Source organism: Suricata suricatta, chromosome 16 (genome assembly GCF_006229205.1).
Source record: "Suricata suricatta isolate VVHF042 chromosome 16, meerkat_22Aug2017_6uvM2_HiC, whole genome shotgun sequence".
Lineage (NCBI taxonomy): Eukaryota > Metazoa > Chordata > Mammalia > Carnivora > Herpestidae > Suricata > Suricata suricatta.
The window spans coordinates 32146464-32160313 of NC_043715.1; the positions used below are offsets into that span (position 1 = coordinate 32146464).

At 43.5% G+C, this 13850-nt stretch overlaps 1 protein-coding gene across 2 annotated transcripts in view; it reads right to left on the bottom strand.

Annotated features, from left to right (window-relative positions):
• TENT4B (terminal nucleotidyltransferase 4B) overlaps window positions 1-13844 on the bottom strand; it is a 70070-nt gene extending 56226 nt beyond the window's left edge. For both annotated transcript variants that reach the window (XM_029925358.1, XM_029925357.1), the window contains exon 1: window positions 13392-13844. In XM_029925358.1, coding sequence (XP_029781218.1) covers window positions 13392-13789 — 398 coding nt within the window. In that variant the 5' untranslated portion in view covers window positions 13790-13844. The remainder of the gene's footprint in view (window positions 1-13391) is intronic.
• Between the last annotated feature and the right edge of the window lie 6 nt (window positions 13845-13850).

The following is a 13850-nucleotide window of genomic DNA, read 5'->3' on the forward strand; positions in this document are numbered from 1 at the left end:
TGTGGATCAGTACTGGCCGGTACAGAGATGAGTGGCAAAACCAACAAGTAATATAATACCAGAAGCAGAGGACATAGTTACAAATTCTACAGGTCATGAAGAATGAACACACAGAGGTAGATCCATACCACGGAATATTACTCGACATTTAAAAGTAACAACAGGGGCTCCTGGGTGGCTCAGTGAGTTAAGCGTCTGGCTTTGGCTCAGGTCATGATCTCACGGTTCGTGGGTTCGAGTCCCGCATCAGACTCTGCAGACAGCTAGCTCAGAGCCTGGAGCCTGCTTCAGATTCTGTGTCTCCATCTGTCTCTGACCCTCCCCTGCTCGCACTGTCTCTGTCTCTCAAAAATAAATAGAAAACATTAAAAATTATTTTAAAAAGTAACAACACTATTACACACAACAGTATGAATGAATCTCCAAAACATCGTGGTAAGAGAAAGAACACAGGCACAAAAGACTACAGTATTCCATTTACACGAAATCCTAGAAAAGCCACATGGTTGCTTAGGACAAGAGATGAGGTAAGGAGCTATACTGTAAGAGCATCCGGGTACTTTTTCAGTGTTGGAAATGTTCTATATCTCTTCCTGTATCTTGCCTATTATACTTACACAACTATATATATTTGCCCAAAGTGCCCAAACTGTAGAATTAAAATGGGTGACTTCTGGAGCATCTGGGTGGCTCAATCGGTTGAGCATCTGACTCCAGTTCAGGATCTCATGTCTGTGGGTTCGAGCCCCGCACTGGGCTCTGTGCTGACAGCTCAGAGGCTGGAGCCTGCCTCGGATTCTGTGTCTCCCTCTCTATGCACCTCCCCCACTCAAGCTCAGTCTCTCTCTCTCTCCCTCTCTCAAAATTAATAAATAATAAAATTTTAAATGGGCGACTTTTATTATAAATCATGCCCTACTGAAACTATCTAAAAATCATAAAACTAGATTTAAAAATTATAAATATTTACAATAGGACACACCAAGTTCTCTTACAAATTAATAAGACAGACATAAAAGAAAGCTGGGCAATGCTCTTTCTGCCATCTTTCCGTGCTGCCATACTGGCATGCGTGAATGTCCCGGCAGATGCTCTAAAGAGTATTAACAATGTAAGAGAGGCAAATGCCATGCTCCAAAGCCATCTTCCAGTTTCCAACTGTGATGATGAAGCATGGTTACACTGGCGAATTTAAAACCACCGATGATCACAGAACGGGGAGAACTGTTGTGAACCGCACAGGCAGGTTCAACAATGACGAGTGACCTGCCCCAGATCTGATGTGCGCTCGAAGATCTAGAAAAACTGCAGAAGAATTTGCTCCATCCCATCTGTTTGGTTTTACCGTACTGACCACCTCAGTTGGCACCATGGGCTATGAAGAAGCAGGACGAAAACACACAGGAGAGAAAATCCTGGGATTTTTTTTCTAGGGATGTAATATATAAGCACAAATAAAGTGCCTCAATGCAGAGGGAGGGAGGGAGGGAGGGAGGGAGAGAGGGAGGGAGGAAGGAAGGAAGGGAGGAAGGGAGGAAGGAAGGAAGGAGAAAGCAAGCTAGACAAAGCAAGGGAAGGGCGCCGGGTGGCTCAGTCAATTAACCGCCCAACTTCAACTCCGGTCTTGCCTCACAGTTTTTAAGTTCCAGCCCCACATGGGGCTCTCCACTGTAAGCACAGAGCCCACTTCAGAGCCCACTTCAGATCCTCTGTCTCCTTTTCTCTCTGCGCCTCCCCTACTCACACTCTCTCTCTCCTCTCAAAAATAAACAAACATTAAAAAAAAATTTTTTTTTAAAGAGGGACACCTAGGCAGCTTAGCTGGTTGAGTGTCCCACTTTGGCTCAGGTCATGATCTCGCAGCTCATGAATCCGAGCCGCACATCGGCCTCATGCTGTCAGCCTGTCTGCGCAGAGCCTGCTTCAGATCCTCTGTCCCTCTCTCTGCCCAACACCCCCGCTTGTGCTCTCCCCAAAAATAAATAAATATATATATATTTTTAAGTTAAAAAAAGAAAAGAAAGCCAGGCAAGGGAAATAAGAAATTCAAATAAAATAATAAATAGCCAATTAATGTGAAAGTATGTACAATTAAATCAGTAAAATACTACTTTCCCCTCATAAAATTAGCAAAAACTGTTCTGTTTTGGTTTTAATTACTTAATATTTAGCACTGGGAGGGTTTAGGGGAAACTCGTTCTCTTGCACACGGCTGACCTAAGGGTAAACTGGCCCACTCTTCCCACAAGAAAGGGTACAGAAGTCTTACAAGCCACAAACACCCTCCAGTCTAAAACTACACGTCAAGACTATTCACAGAGAGAATCGTCTCTAACCCACAGTAGTGAAACAACTGAATCTCCACAGGCAGAAGAATGAAGCTGATCTCTACCTCACATCATATACCTAAAATGAACTAAAAATGAATCTAAGACCTAAATGTTGGGGTGAGGAGAACAGGCAACTCTTGGGGGTGCCTGGGTGGCTCAGCCGGCTGAGTGTCCCACTCTTGATTTCGAGTCAGGTCATGATCCCAGGGTCCCACATCAGGCAGAACCCACATCAGGCTCAGTGTGGAGCCTGCTTGAGATTCTTTCTCCCTTCCTCCGCCCTCTCCCCTGCTCATGCTTTCTCTAAAAAATAAAAAATAAATAAAAATTAAAATATTAAAAACATGGAACTCTTGATCTTCGGGTCGTGAGTTTGAGCCCCATGTTGGTCAGAGAGATTACTTTAAAAAATAAATGAAATTAAAAAAAAAAAAGACTAAATGTAAGAGCTAAAACTGTAAGACTCCTGAAAGTAATCATGGGGTTAATTTTCATGCTCTTAGATTAGGCAGTGGGGTCTTGGATGTGATATCTAAAGCACAAGCAAGAGAAAAAATAATAGATAAATCGCAATTTATAAAATAGAAAAAAAAACTCCTCTGTACTTCAAAGAACACAATCAAGGAAGTAAAAAGACAATCCACTCAAAGGTAGAAGTACCTATAAATCATTTCTCTAATAAGGGTCTAGTATCTAGAATATACTAAGAGCTCTTACAACTCAACAAAGAGACAATCCAATTAAAAAATGGCCTATAGGGGCGCCTGGGTGGCTCACCTGGTTAAGCGTCTGACTTCGGCTCAGGTGATGATCTCACGGTTCGTGAGTTCAAGTCCTGCGTCAGGCTCTGTGCTGACAGCTAGCTCAGAGCCTGGAGCCTGCTTCAGATTCTGTGTCTCCCCCTCTCTCTGCCCCTCCCCCACTTCATGCTCTATTTCCGTCTCAATAATAAAAAGATGAAAAAAAATGTTTTAATGGCCTATAAAGGCACATGAAAAGATGTTCACCATTAGTTTTTGGCAAATGCAAATCAAAACCATGCTGAGATACTACCTACCAGGATGGCCATAACCAAAAACACAGATAATGAAATAAGCTGACAAAAACATGGAGAAACTGGTCATTGCTTGTGAGAACAAAAAACTGTTAACGGCTGCTTTAAATGATACAGCAATTCCACTCCGAGGTATTTACCTGAGAAATAGAAACATATGTCCACATGCAAACTTGACATGAATGTCCACAGCAGCACTATTTGTAATAGACAAGTGGAAACAATCCCATGACCCATCACATGACAAATGGATACACAAAATGTGGTATATTACAAAATGGAATAAATATTCAGCCACAAAAAGTAATGAAATACTGACCCATGCTACAACACGATGGAACTGTGAGAACATTACACACACAAAAAAAAGCTAGACACAAAAAGCCCCATATGATAGGATTCCATTCTATTCCATTTTTTTTTAAGGACCTTTTTTAAGTTTGTTTATTTCTTTTGAGAGAGAACAGGGGAAGGGCAGAGCGAGAGGGAGAGATAACCTGAGCAGGCTCTGCACTGTTAGCACAGAGCCTGACGCAGAGCTCAATCCCATGTACCTTGAGATCAAGACCTGACCCAAGATCAAGAGTCAGACTCTTAACTGACTGAGCCACGAAGGCAACCCAATATGATTCCACTCTTATGAAATGTTCAGGAAAAGAAATCCATAGTGAGAGAAGGTCTGTAGGAGTTTGCCAGGGGTTGAGGGTGAAGGGTAGAGTGGGGACTGGTAATAGGTATGGGGTTTCTTTCTGGGGTATGAAAATGTTCCAGAATTAGGTAATGATGACAGTTTCACAAACCTGTGTTATTCTAAAACCCCTGAACTATACACTTTAAAAGGGTGAATCTGATGGCATGTGAATTACATCTCAGTTAAAATAGCAGAAAATTAAAAAATAATCCTGTCTGGAGCACAGGCTCATCTAAAAATGCGATTTTTAGGGGCACCTGGGTGGCTCAGTCAGTTGAGTGTCCGACTTCGGCTCAGGTCATGATCTCACAACTCGTGAATTTGGTCCTGTGTCAGGATCTGTGCTGACAGCTCAGAGCCTGGAGCCTGCTTTGGATTCTGTGTCTCCCTCTCTCTATCTGCCCCCCTCCCACTCAATCTCTCCCTCTCTCAAAAAGAAATAAAAAACATTAAAATAAATAAAAGCCTTAAAAAATTTTTAATGTGATTTTTATAAAAAACAAAAAATTGGAAACAAAGTAAAGGTCTGACTGGGTATCAGTGAAATAAATTAAGGTGCATTAAATCAATGGAATACCACGCCCACACACAGCTGGCAGACATAGTCCTACTAAAGGTAATGAGGAATTAAAAATGTCTTAGAAATAAATTGTATATGAAAGATGTTTGTCCTATTAATAAATTTTTTTTCAGTCAAAAAAGTATGCCCACAATATTCTAATGCCCTTTTCCCGGGGCGCCTGGGTGGCTCAGTCGGTTAAGCGTCCGGCTTCGACTCAGGTCATGATCTCACAGTTCGTGGGGTTCGAGCCCCGCGTCGAGCTCTGTGCTAACAGCTCAGAGCCTGGAGCCTGCTTCAGATTCTGTGTCTCCCTCTCTCTCTGACCCTCCCCTGCTCATGCTGTCTCTCTCTGTCTCTCAAAACTAAATAAAAAAACAGAAAAAAAATTTTTTTTTAAATCATGCCCTTTTCCCAAAGGCGAAAACAATCTTAGGGTAAAACTAGCTCCAACTTCTGGTGTCCAGATTGTGAGAGAATAAATTTTTGTTATTTAAAACAATTTTTTTTTAATTCTTTGCACTGGAAAAAAATTTTAAATTTTATTTTAATAGACATCCATATTAATAAATATATACATATATATATATATATATACTCACACTAAAAACTTAAAAACATTCACACCAAAATGTTAACAGTAGTTATATCCTGGTAATAGTATTATGGAGGCTATTTTTTTTATTTCTTTGGTTTAGGTGTATTTTCTAGTTTCTTGACAATTACTATTAATTAATAGTATTTAAACTATATGTTCGGGGCACCTGGGTGGCCCAAAGCATCTGGCTTCAGCTCAGGTCATGATCTCATGGTTCGGGGGTTCGAGCCCCCTGTCGGGCTCTGTGCTGACAGCTAGCTCAGAGCCTGGAGCCTGCTTCGGATTCTGTGTCTCCCTCTCTCTCTCTGACCCTCCCCTGCTCACGCTGTCTCTCTCTGTCTCTCAAAAATAAATAAAAAACATAAAAAATTTAAAAAAATAAACTATATATTGACTTTATTTATTTTTAAATGTTTATTTTATTTTTGAGACAGAGAAAAAAGTGGGGGGAGCGCTCAGAGACAGAGGCGGACAGAGGATCCAAACAGAGGATCCAAGGCAGGCTCTGTGCTGACAGCAGAGAGCCCGATACAGGGCTCCAACTCGTGAACTGCAAGATCGTGACCTAGGCCAAAATTGGAGGCTCAACTGGCTGAGCCACCCAGGCACGCCTACACGTTGATTTTAACAACAAGTATTTTAAAGGACAGTGGTATTAACACCTCATACAAAGAAGAAAAGAAAGTTCAAACACTTAACTTCAAGGAATAAAGATACCAAAATTCTGAAGGTCATCAGACACTTAACACTTCATTAAATACCAATCACTGGAAAGTAACTTTTAAACCTCTACAACCATGATCCTAATGGATTCTTACTCCTGCTTTGGCAGAAATTTATAACACTTGACGGTACTGAAAGTAATGTTATTTTGACAAAATAAAAACAGTAAGGGTAAAAATGATGGACCAGGTCCCGGATCTAGTCCAGAAAATGGTTCTGATGAAACACAGCTTACTCTAGGATAAATCTGAAGATATTCACTGCACACATTCTGAACGCACTGTTCAGATATAAAAATACTGTAGAAAAACTTCACCACTGGGACGCCCGGGGGGCTCAGTCAGTTGAGCATCCGACTTCGGCTGAGTCATGATCTCAGGGTTCATGAGTTCGAGCCCCACATTGGGCTCTGTGCTGACATCTTGGAGCCTGGAGCCTGCTTTGGATTCTGTGTCTCCCTCTCTCTTTTCCCCGCCCCCACTCACACTTTGTCTCTCTCTCTCTCTCTCTCTCAAAAATAAAATGAACATTTAAAAAATATTAAAAAAAAACTTCACTATCATCAAAAAACCACCACTAACAACAGTGTTTACTCCCCAAAATATAGCCAAGCCAACAGAAACTTACTCATAATATATGAAAGGACAGGACTCTAAATTTGGAAGTCAACTCTGCAGTCGTTTGGTTTGCATGTTTTTTTAAATGAAAATATAGCTCTACTTCATACTAGTTTCTAAGGAAAAGGAACATGTAAAGGAAACACTGCAAAGTACTTCAAAGATAAAATAAATAAAAAGTTAAAATAAGTTTTACCTAAATTTTTTAAATTATGGGCATTTTCAATATGACCAACAAGTTTTTAAACAAAAATGCAAGTTAAAATTAGGTGATTTACAAGGTAGGTATGATAAAAACACAATTAACCATCACTACCTATAACAGAATAGCTAAAATAAAAAACAGTGATAACACTCAATGCTGGCGAGGATGCAGAGAAACGGGCTCTCACAGGGCTGGTAGGAATGCAGTGTGATACAAAACTCTAAAAGAAAGCTTAACAGTTTCTTTTAAAACTCAGTATGTACTTACCACATGACCCAGCACTTTTAGGCATTTACCCACCCCCTAAATAAAGCCTTATGTTTATAAAAATGTGTGTGAATATTTATAGCAGCTCTATCTGTAATAGCCAAAAACTGGAAACTCTCAGGTTATGGCCTTCAAGGGGTGAATCATTAAACAAACCGGTACATCCACACTTTGGAATACTACTCAACATTAAAAAGGAATGAACTATTAATACATGAAACAATTTGGATAGATCTCAGAGGAATTATGGTAAGAGGAAAAAAGCCAAAGTAACATACTATGTGATTCCATTTATCTAACATTTTCAAAATGACAAAATTAGAGAGATGGAGAGATTAGTGGTTGCTCAGGGTTAGAGATGAGGGTGTGTGTGCAAGAGGAAAAAAGGGGTCGTGTGAGGGACTTTGAGGTGGCGGTACCTGGATGGTGGTGGTGTCACACAAATCTACACGTGATAAAATTGCACAGAACCCCCTCCACACACACACACACACAAATGAGTGCATGTAAAACTGGGGAAACCTAAATAAGGCCATGAATTGTAACAATGTCAATTTCCTGGTTTGACTATGAAACTATAGTTATATAAGATGTAACCACTGCATGAAAACTAGGTGAAGGGAACAGGGGATCTCTCTGTACTGTTTTTTTGCAATTTTCTGTGAATCTGTATTTCAAAATAAAAATTAAAACAAAACAAAAAAAGAAATCAGATGGGGCTATGCATGAGAAGGTTAATATAACAAATAGAAAAAATTTAACACAGCATCTGGAACATGGTAAAAAGGCTATACCATGACTTTGACTTTACTGAGTACTTTTAATAAAACAACTAATTTGAAAACACCAATTTGGTGAAAACACCAAAAACTAATTTGAAAATAGTCTGCAGACTATTCAAACGGCTTCAGCAGAGAGAAAGTGAAGCTAGAATTCCTGAGTTTAGTTACCAGACACCACATGAAATCTCTTCTGTACACGGCAAGATTTTTTTCAGATTTGAAACGTTTCAGGCAAATGAGGAGGCCGTGTACAACATAAACATCTTCATATTGGTTTTTCCCAGTCTTTAGCTTCAATCTCCACATGGCCCAAAGCCCTTGGTATATGAAAGTCTCTTAGATCATCAAATAACTTATAGAATGAAAACAGATATATCACCTGCTGTTCGAATCCAAATTAATGTAAAGCCTAGCTCAGGGCAGTCCTCAATTTCAATATTCTCTTAGGGAAAAAAATGTCCATGTCACGTTAAAAACGGTAAAATGAATCTGAAGACTCTGTGGTGTCCTGCAGCAGCTGAGCCCCTAGCAAATATTCCTAAGGATGGAAAGAACATTCTCCTGGCAGTCCTCTGAATTCCTCAAGCAGGTCTGAGCTGTCCAGTCAGCTCTGTAGGAAAGCGCAGACAGGAGTCCCCGACCAGCTGCTGGGAGTCTAATTCTTCAAATAAGCACCCTCTCTGGCTTATAACCCCCTTCAGGATTACTCCACACCTATGCGTGTGAGTGATTAATACAGTCTCCAGGGCCGTGGGAGTGATCCTGAAATAGCTTCCTCCACTAAATATTACTCCAACAGATTCAACAGAAGGAAGAATAGAAAGCTGAGTGAAATTACACAACAGCTTGCTTTTCTATTTTCCACAGAAAAAGTGGCTGAAATTTTTCTCAGCTTCAGCAGGTATAAGAATATCTAACTACAACCTAGTCTGACCAGTCCCATGTCAGCAAGGGAGCCCCTGAACGTTTTTCTCATGGACTCTTCCCGACTCCTAACACTGGATTTATCAGTAGGGATTTCATGGAAGAAGTTGTGATCCGAGGCCGACTACTGCACCAGGACCTGTTCTAACGCACCCTCCCCCTCCGTGCCTTGGATTTCGCTAGCACCCCCTTCCTATCCTTCCTTTCCTGCAGTATATACTAAACCTTCTGTGTGAACCCAAAGTAGACCCCAAAAAGCTCTATTTACTCACTGGTCTTTTTTTTTTTTCAACAGCTAAAAATGTAATGGGAGATGAAAAGGATGCCACATTCTGAAATACCAATGATTCTGACCGTGACAGCGTTCACTGATCACCGATTTTAGACAGAGGATGAGTTGTGGCATGAATTATCTTAGCTGAACACACTATACCAGATTGGGGGAAATTCCCAAACATGAACTGCACTGTTAGAATAAAATCAACACCGTAGAAAAACCTAATGTCTTTTTTTTTTTCTTCCAAGATTTTATTTAAATTCAAATTCATTAACATAGAGTTGTACTATTGGTTTCAGGAAAACTTAACTATCTCCTTGAAGGCACATTTCAGTACCAAGATGCAGTAAAATTCAAAGACCTGAAGATTGTAGTTCACTAAAGAAGTACTGTGGGCTACAGTTGTGAATGCACAGAAATTAATACAGCAAGCACTTGGAAAAAGGATTCTAAATTCTTTCATACACAACCGATGTTAATCTACCTGATCACTTACTTTGGAGCCTAGCATCAACACCAACCCTATTGACCACACAGTGTAGAAATCTGCAGAAAGAGGCCATGATGCCAGGGCTGAAGAAGATGTCAGCATCCTGGACTTACTGTGATACGGTGCACAATGCACGTGAGGAAGGACACAGCCCCACTGCAGTAAAGCCTATGCCTGGGCTTCACCCCCGAATTTCAACTCCCAACTAGACAGTTCCACCGAAATAAACCCCGCCATATTTTTCATTCCAAATCAACAATCCCATCCTTTATTGGCAATAATCACAGCAATGGTTCCCCACTCTAGTTCAAAGATATAGCGTGATTATTTAACCCAGGAGTCAGAATCCTCTCCCCCCTCACCTAACAGCCTCTCTCACACTCATTCCCTCTTTACCAATTCCCATCCCTATCATGGCAGTTCAAGAAATTATTCCTTAAGCCCAAGTTTCCCAACGGGGTCTTCTTGACGTCCCACAGTCAAATTCCTGTTCCAAAACATTATTTTGAACATGTCATCCAAGCCTTGAAAAAAATATCTGCCAATCTGGCAGTGCACCCAACACAAACCCATCCTGATGAGCTTGGACAAGCTCCAAGCACCTTCCACAAGAAGTCTCCAGACACAGGGGGACGCGGGACCAAGGGCTCTGAATCTCTATAAGTTGACTGCATTCACTACTTTCTGTCATGGCTTCTTCCTCCATGGTAATCAACAATTAAATCTTTGAAAAGGGTTTTGTGGCTCATTTTCTATGGACAACCAGAAGGAGCAGGTGGACCACTTCCTACACCACAGCCAGCCTTGGAGGAGAATGAAGTCCAAGATATACAATAGTGAAAGCAACTTTTTAAAAAAGAGGCAGGGGGAGGAGAAGGAAGCGGAGCAAGCCCCCTGGGTCTGCAGGTACGCTGAGAAGGCAGAGATGGTGGGCTCAGGCAGATTTAACTTTGAAAGAAGAATATGAAGGCTTCAGGATGAAATCCAAATATCATACTCTATATTTAAGAAATGCCCCTCTTGGGGCACCTGGGTGGCTCAGTCGGTTAAGCGTCCCACTTCAGCTCACGTTATGATCTCACGGATCGTGGGTTGGAGCCCCGCGTCAGGCTCTGTGCTGACAGCTCAGAGCCTGGAGCCTGTCTTCGGATTCTGTGTCTCCCTCTCTCTCTCTGCCCCTCCCCTACTCATGCTCTGTTTCTCTCTGTCTTAATAATAAATAAACATAAACAAATTTTAAAAAATTGTCCATCTTAATTAGTGACCTAGTGGGTAAGAGGAAAACATACATGAAAGGAAAAATAACCATAAGCAAGCAAGAGCAAGGGCATGAAGCAGTACTTCACGAGTCCAAAGGAGGAACCCCACAAGAATCAAGGATCTGGACCGCGGAGAAGCAAGGATTCTGAACTGCATCTTCGGAGAGTTCAGGGAGTAGCTGACCGCTTTGGCTGAGGCAGAGACCACAGAGCCCAAAGATGTGAGAGAGTACAGTACACAGCTGTCCTGGAGTTCAGGTCTGTCGCTCAATGTGCTGCCTTCTCCTCTCCCTACCTGGACTGTCGGCTCAGACGCCAGAAGCCACTACAATCCGTTGACCTGTTAGCTAAATGTCAATCCCAAGAATTCAGAATGTTAGTAACAGTTTTGCTAAATTTAATCTCGGCACAGCATAACACTGAGGTGCCCTGTGAATTCAGATTTTTAAATACCTGTACTAAAAATAGCAAAACTTCTGGAAAAGTCAAGACATAAGGACCCACAAATCAAGGCAAGAATTTTTAAACACCCAGACACTCTTATAAAAACACTCTTAGGAACTGCCTAATAAAATAGAAAATCTTACTACTGACATCCTCTAAAGGAAAAGGCAAAACGATGGACGGTTTGAAGTGGTAAACAGTTTTAAAAACAGGTTTACAATCAGTTTTTAAACAGTAATCCATCTGGGAAATGGAAATTCCTCACCTTAATCCCTCTGGGGGCAATATATTTGAATCAGGAATAAGGACATCCTGCCTCTACGTAAGTTCGAATGTGAACCTTTTCCAGTATCCCCAACATTACGTAGTGGGTAGAGGGGAGGACCGGTTCTAACCCGTCAGAAAGAAAAGCAGCCTGTATTCTGGATTTATTCTCTATCTCTGCTAGACATATATGCAGAAGCTTCTGTAAAACGAAGCCAGAAAACTCCAAGGGTTCAGTGACAGTGATTGCTTAACTGGAGCTTTTCCTGTGAAATGAAACTACCAGAACCTTCAAGCATCAATTTCTCATCGCTAAACCACAGGTTTACGCTCCGTCTTGGAAACGCTAACAGGATGAAACCCATGAGCCTTTTATTAAAACGTGATGACCATGGAGAGCGCCCTTGAAGCAACAGAGAACTCGACCCTACAAGGTCCCCCTCTGGAGAGGGAGGACAGGTTTGACAGGCTAGCCCCAGCGTGCCAGGGCTAAGACGCCGGGCGGCCTTTCCCATCGAAGGTGGGAGTTGTAATAGTAGCATCGAGCAGACACCAGCCCACTGGAAGCAGATGGAACCCACCAACTCATTTTACCCAGACCTCCAAAAAGGTACACAGAGCGCCTGTGCTTGCCAAAGCAGGGCGGATCTGAACGGGTGAATCTCAGAACACGGTCCACAAAGGATTGCTAATGGCAATTTTGTGTGCCTACTGTAGCCCCCAACATAAACCTGGATCTGAAAAATGAAAAGCAATTTGAAAGCTCGTTCTCCATACTCAAGCTAAGCGCAAGCGCGCGCACACACACACACACACACACACACACACACACACGGCCCAAATTTTTGTTTTACAAAATAAAAACGACTCAGTAACCTCTTCCAGCACAGGAGCTCTTCTAGAAGGGAAAGCTAGCTGGAAACATTCCCTGCTTATGTACATAGTTCACTAGGGATCAGGTAAGATTCCATTTTGTAACTGCTGAACTTTAAACAGAAAGTCATTAATGGTGCAACATTCACTCATTAGCATGAAGTTATACCCCCTACAATGAAAAGCATTGGCTGTATCTGCCTGGCTGACAACTTTACAGTGAGAAGCTGGAGCCAAGGACCATGAACTCCTAGAAAGTTCTACGGGCCTCAGAGGAGCTCACCATCTCCACCAGCCTACACTGAGCTGTCACCTCATTCCCCAAGCCCCACAGAATTAAAAAAAAAAAAAAGCATCGCTAATGCAGGATTTTTTTTTTTAAGAAAAAAAATAAAAGATGGGCAAGAGGGTCAACAGCAGGCAAAGGCTTACAGGGCTGAAATGATTCCTGTTTGGGATTGGGGGAGGGGGAGGAGCTTTCTGGATGTTTCTATTCTTGGCAAGGAAAGCACCTCCAGGTCCTGTACCATCAAATGGCACTAACACGGGAATGTTCTCAGGGAATCAATGATCTGTCCATGCTAACAGACTGCATCTTGGGGTGTGCTGGTGGGGAGCAAGACGGGGAGGCCTGGAGGGGGGGAATGGGGAAGGTATATTTGAATAGGGGGGATGGGAGGAAAGAGTAGATGGATAAGGGGGCCGGGGAAGGTGGGGACTGTTAAGACGAAGAGTGTGAATGACTAAGGGACGTGAGGGGAGGGTGTGGATGGCTGAGGGGATGTCCAGAAAAGGTCCGGAAAGCTGAGGAAGGGGGGTGGGGAGGCGTGGACCGCTATGGGGTGGGGGTAGGTGTGAATGGTGGAGGGATGGAAGGAAGGCCATCAGCCCCCTGAGAAGCCGCAACGAAGGCAGGCCAAGTGGCAGGGGGGGGGCGGCCTCGCCCAGGCTCCCCCCAATCCACCTTCTGTGGGCGTGTGCCCGGATGCGCGTATACAAGGGCCAGGCCACCAGGCCGCAGGGCTACCACTCACCCTACGACTCCCTGGTTGTAGTTCCTCCGCTTCCACGGGGTCCCGCTGTACACGCCCCCGCTGCCGTCTGCCCGGCCGCCCCCAGCGGCCCGCCCTCCGCTGGGCTGCAGCAGGCTGTAGTTGAGTCCGTAGGTGCTAGCCTTATTGTCGCGCTTCCTCTTGTTGCTGCTACCCGAGGCTGGGTCCGCCGGCTCCGCGGCGGGGACGGTAGCGGAGGAGTGTGGGGACGAGGACGCAGAGGGGGATGGGGACGCCGAGGGGCCCGCGACAGCCCGGCGGGCCCAGGCCGCGGGCTGGTGGTGGTTGTTGTTGTTGTTGGTCGTCTCCAGGGGCAGGAAGTCCCGCTGCTCCGAGGACTGCGCGTGGCCGCCCAGCAGGCGCTCCCCGGAGCGGTACATGCCGGCCGGGGCCGGGGCCGGGGCCGCGCCGCCCGGACTGCCGGTGCTGCTGCCGCTCCCG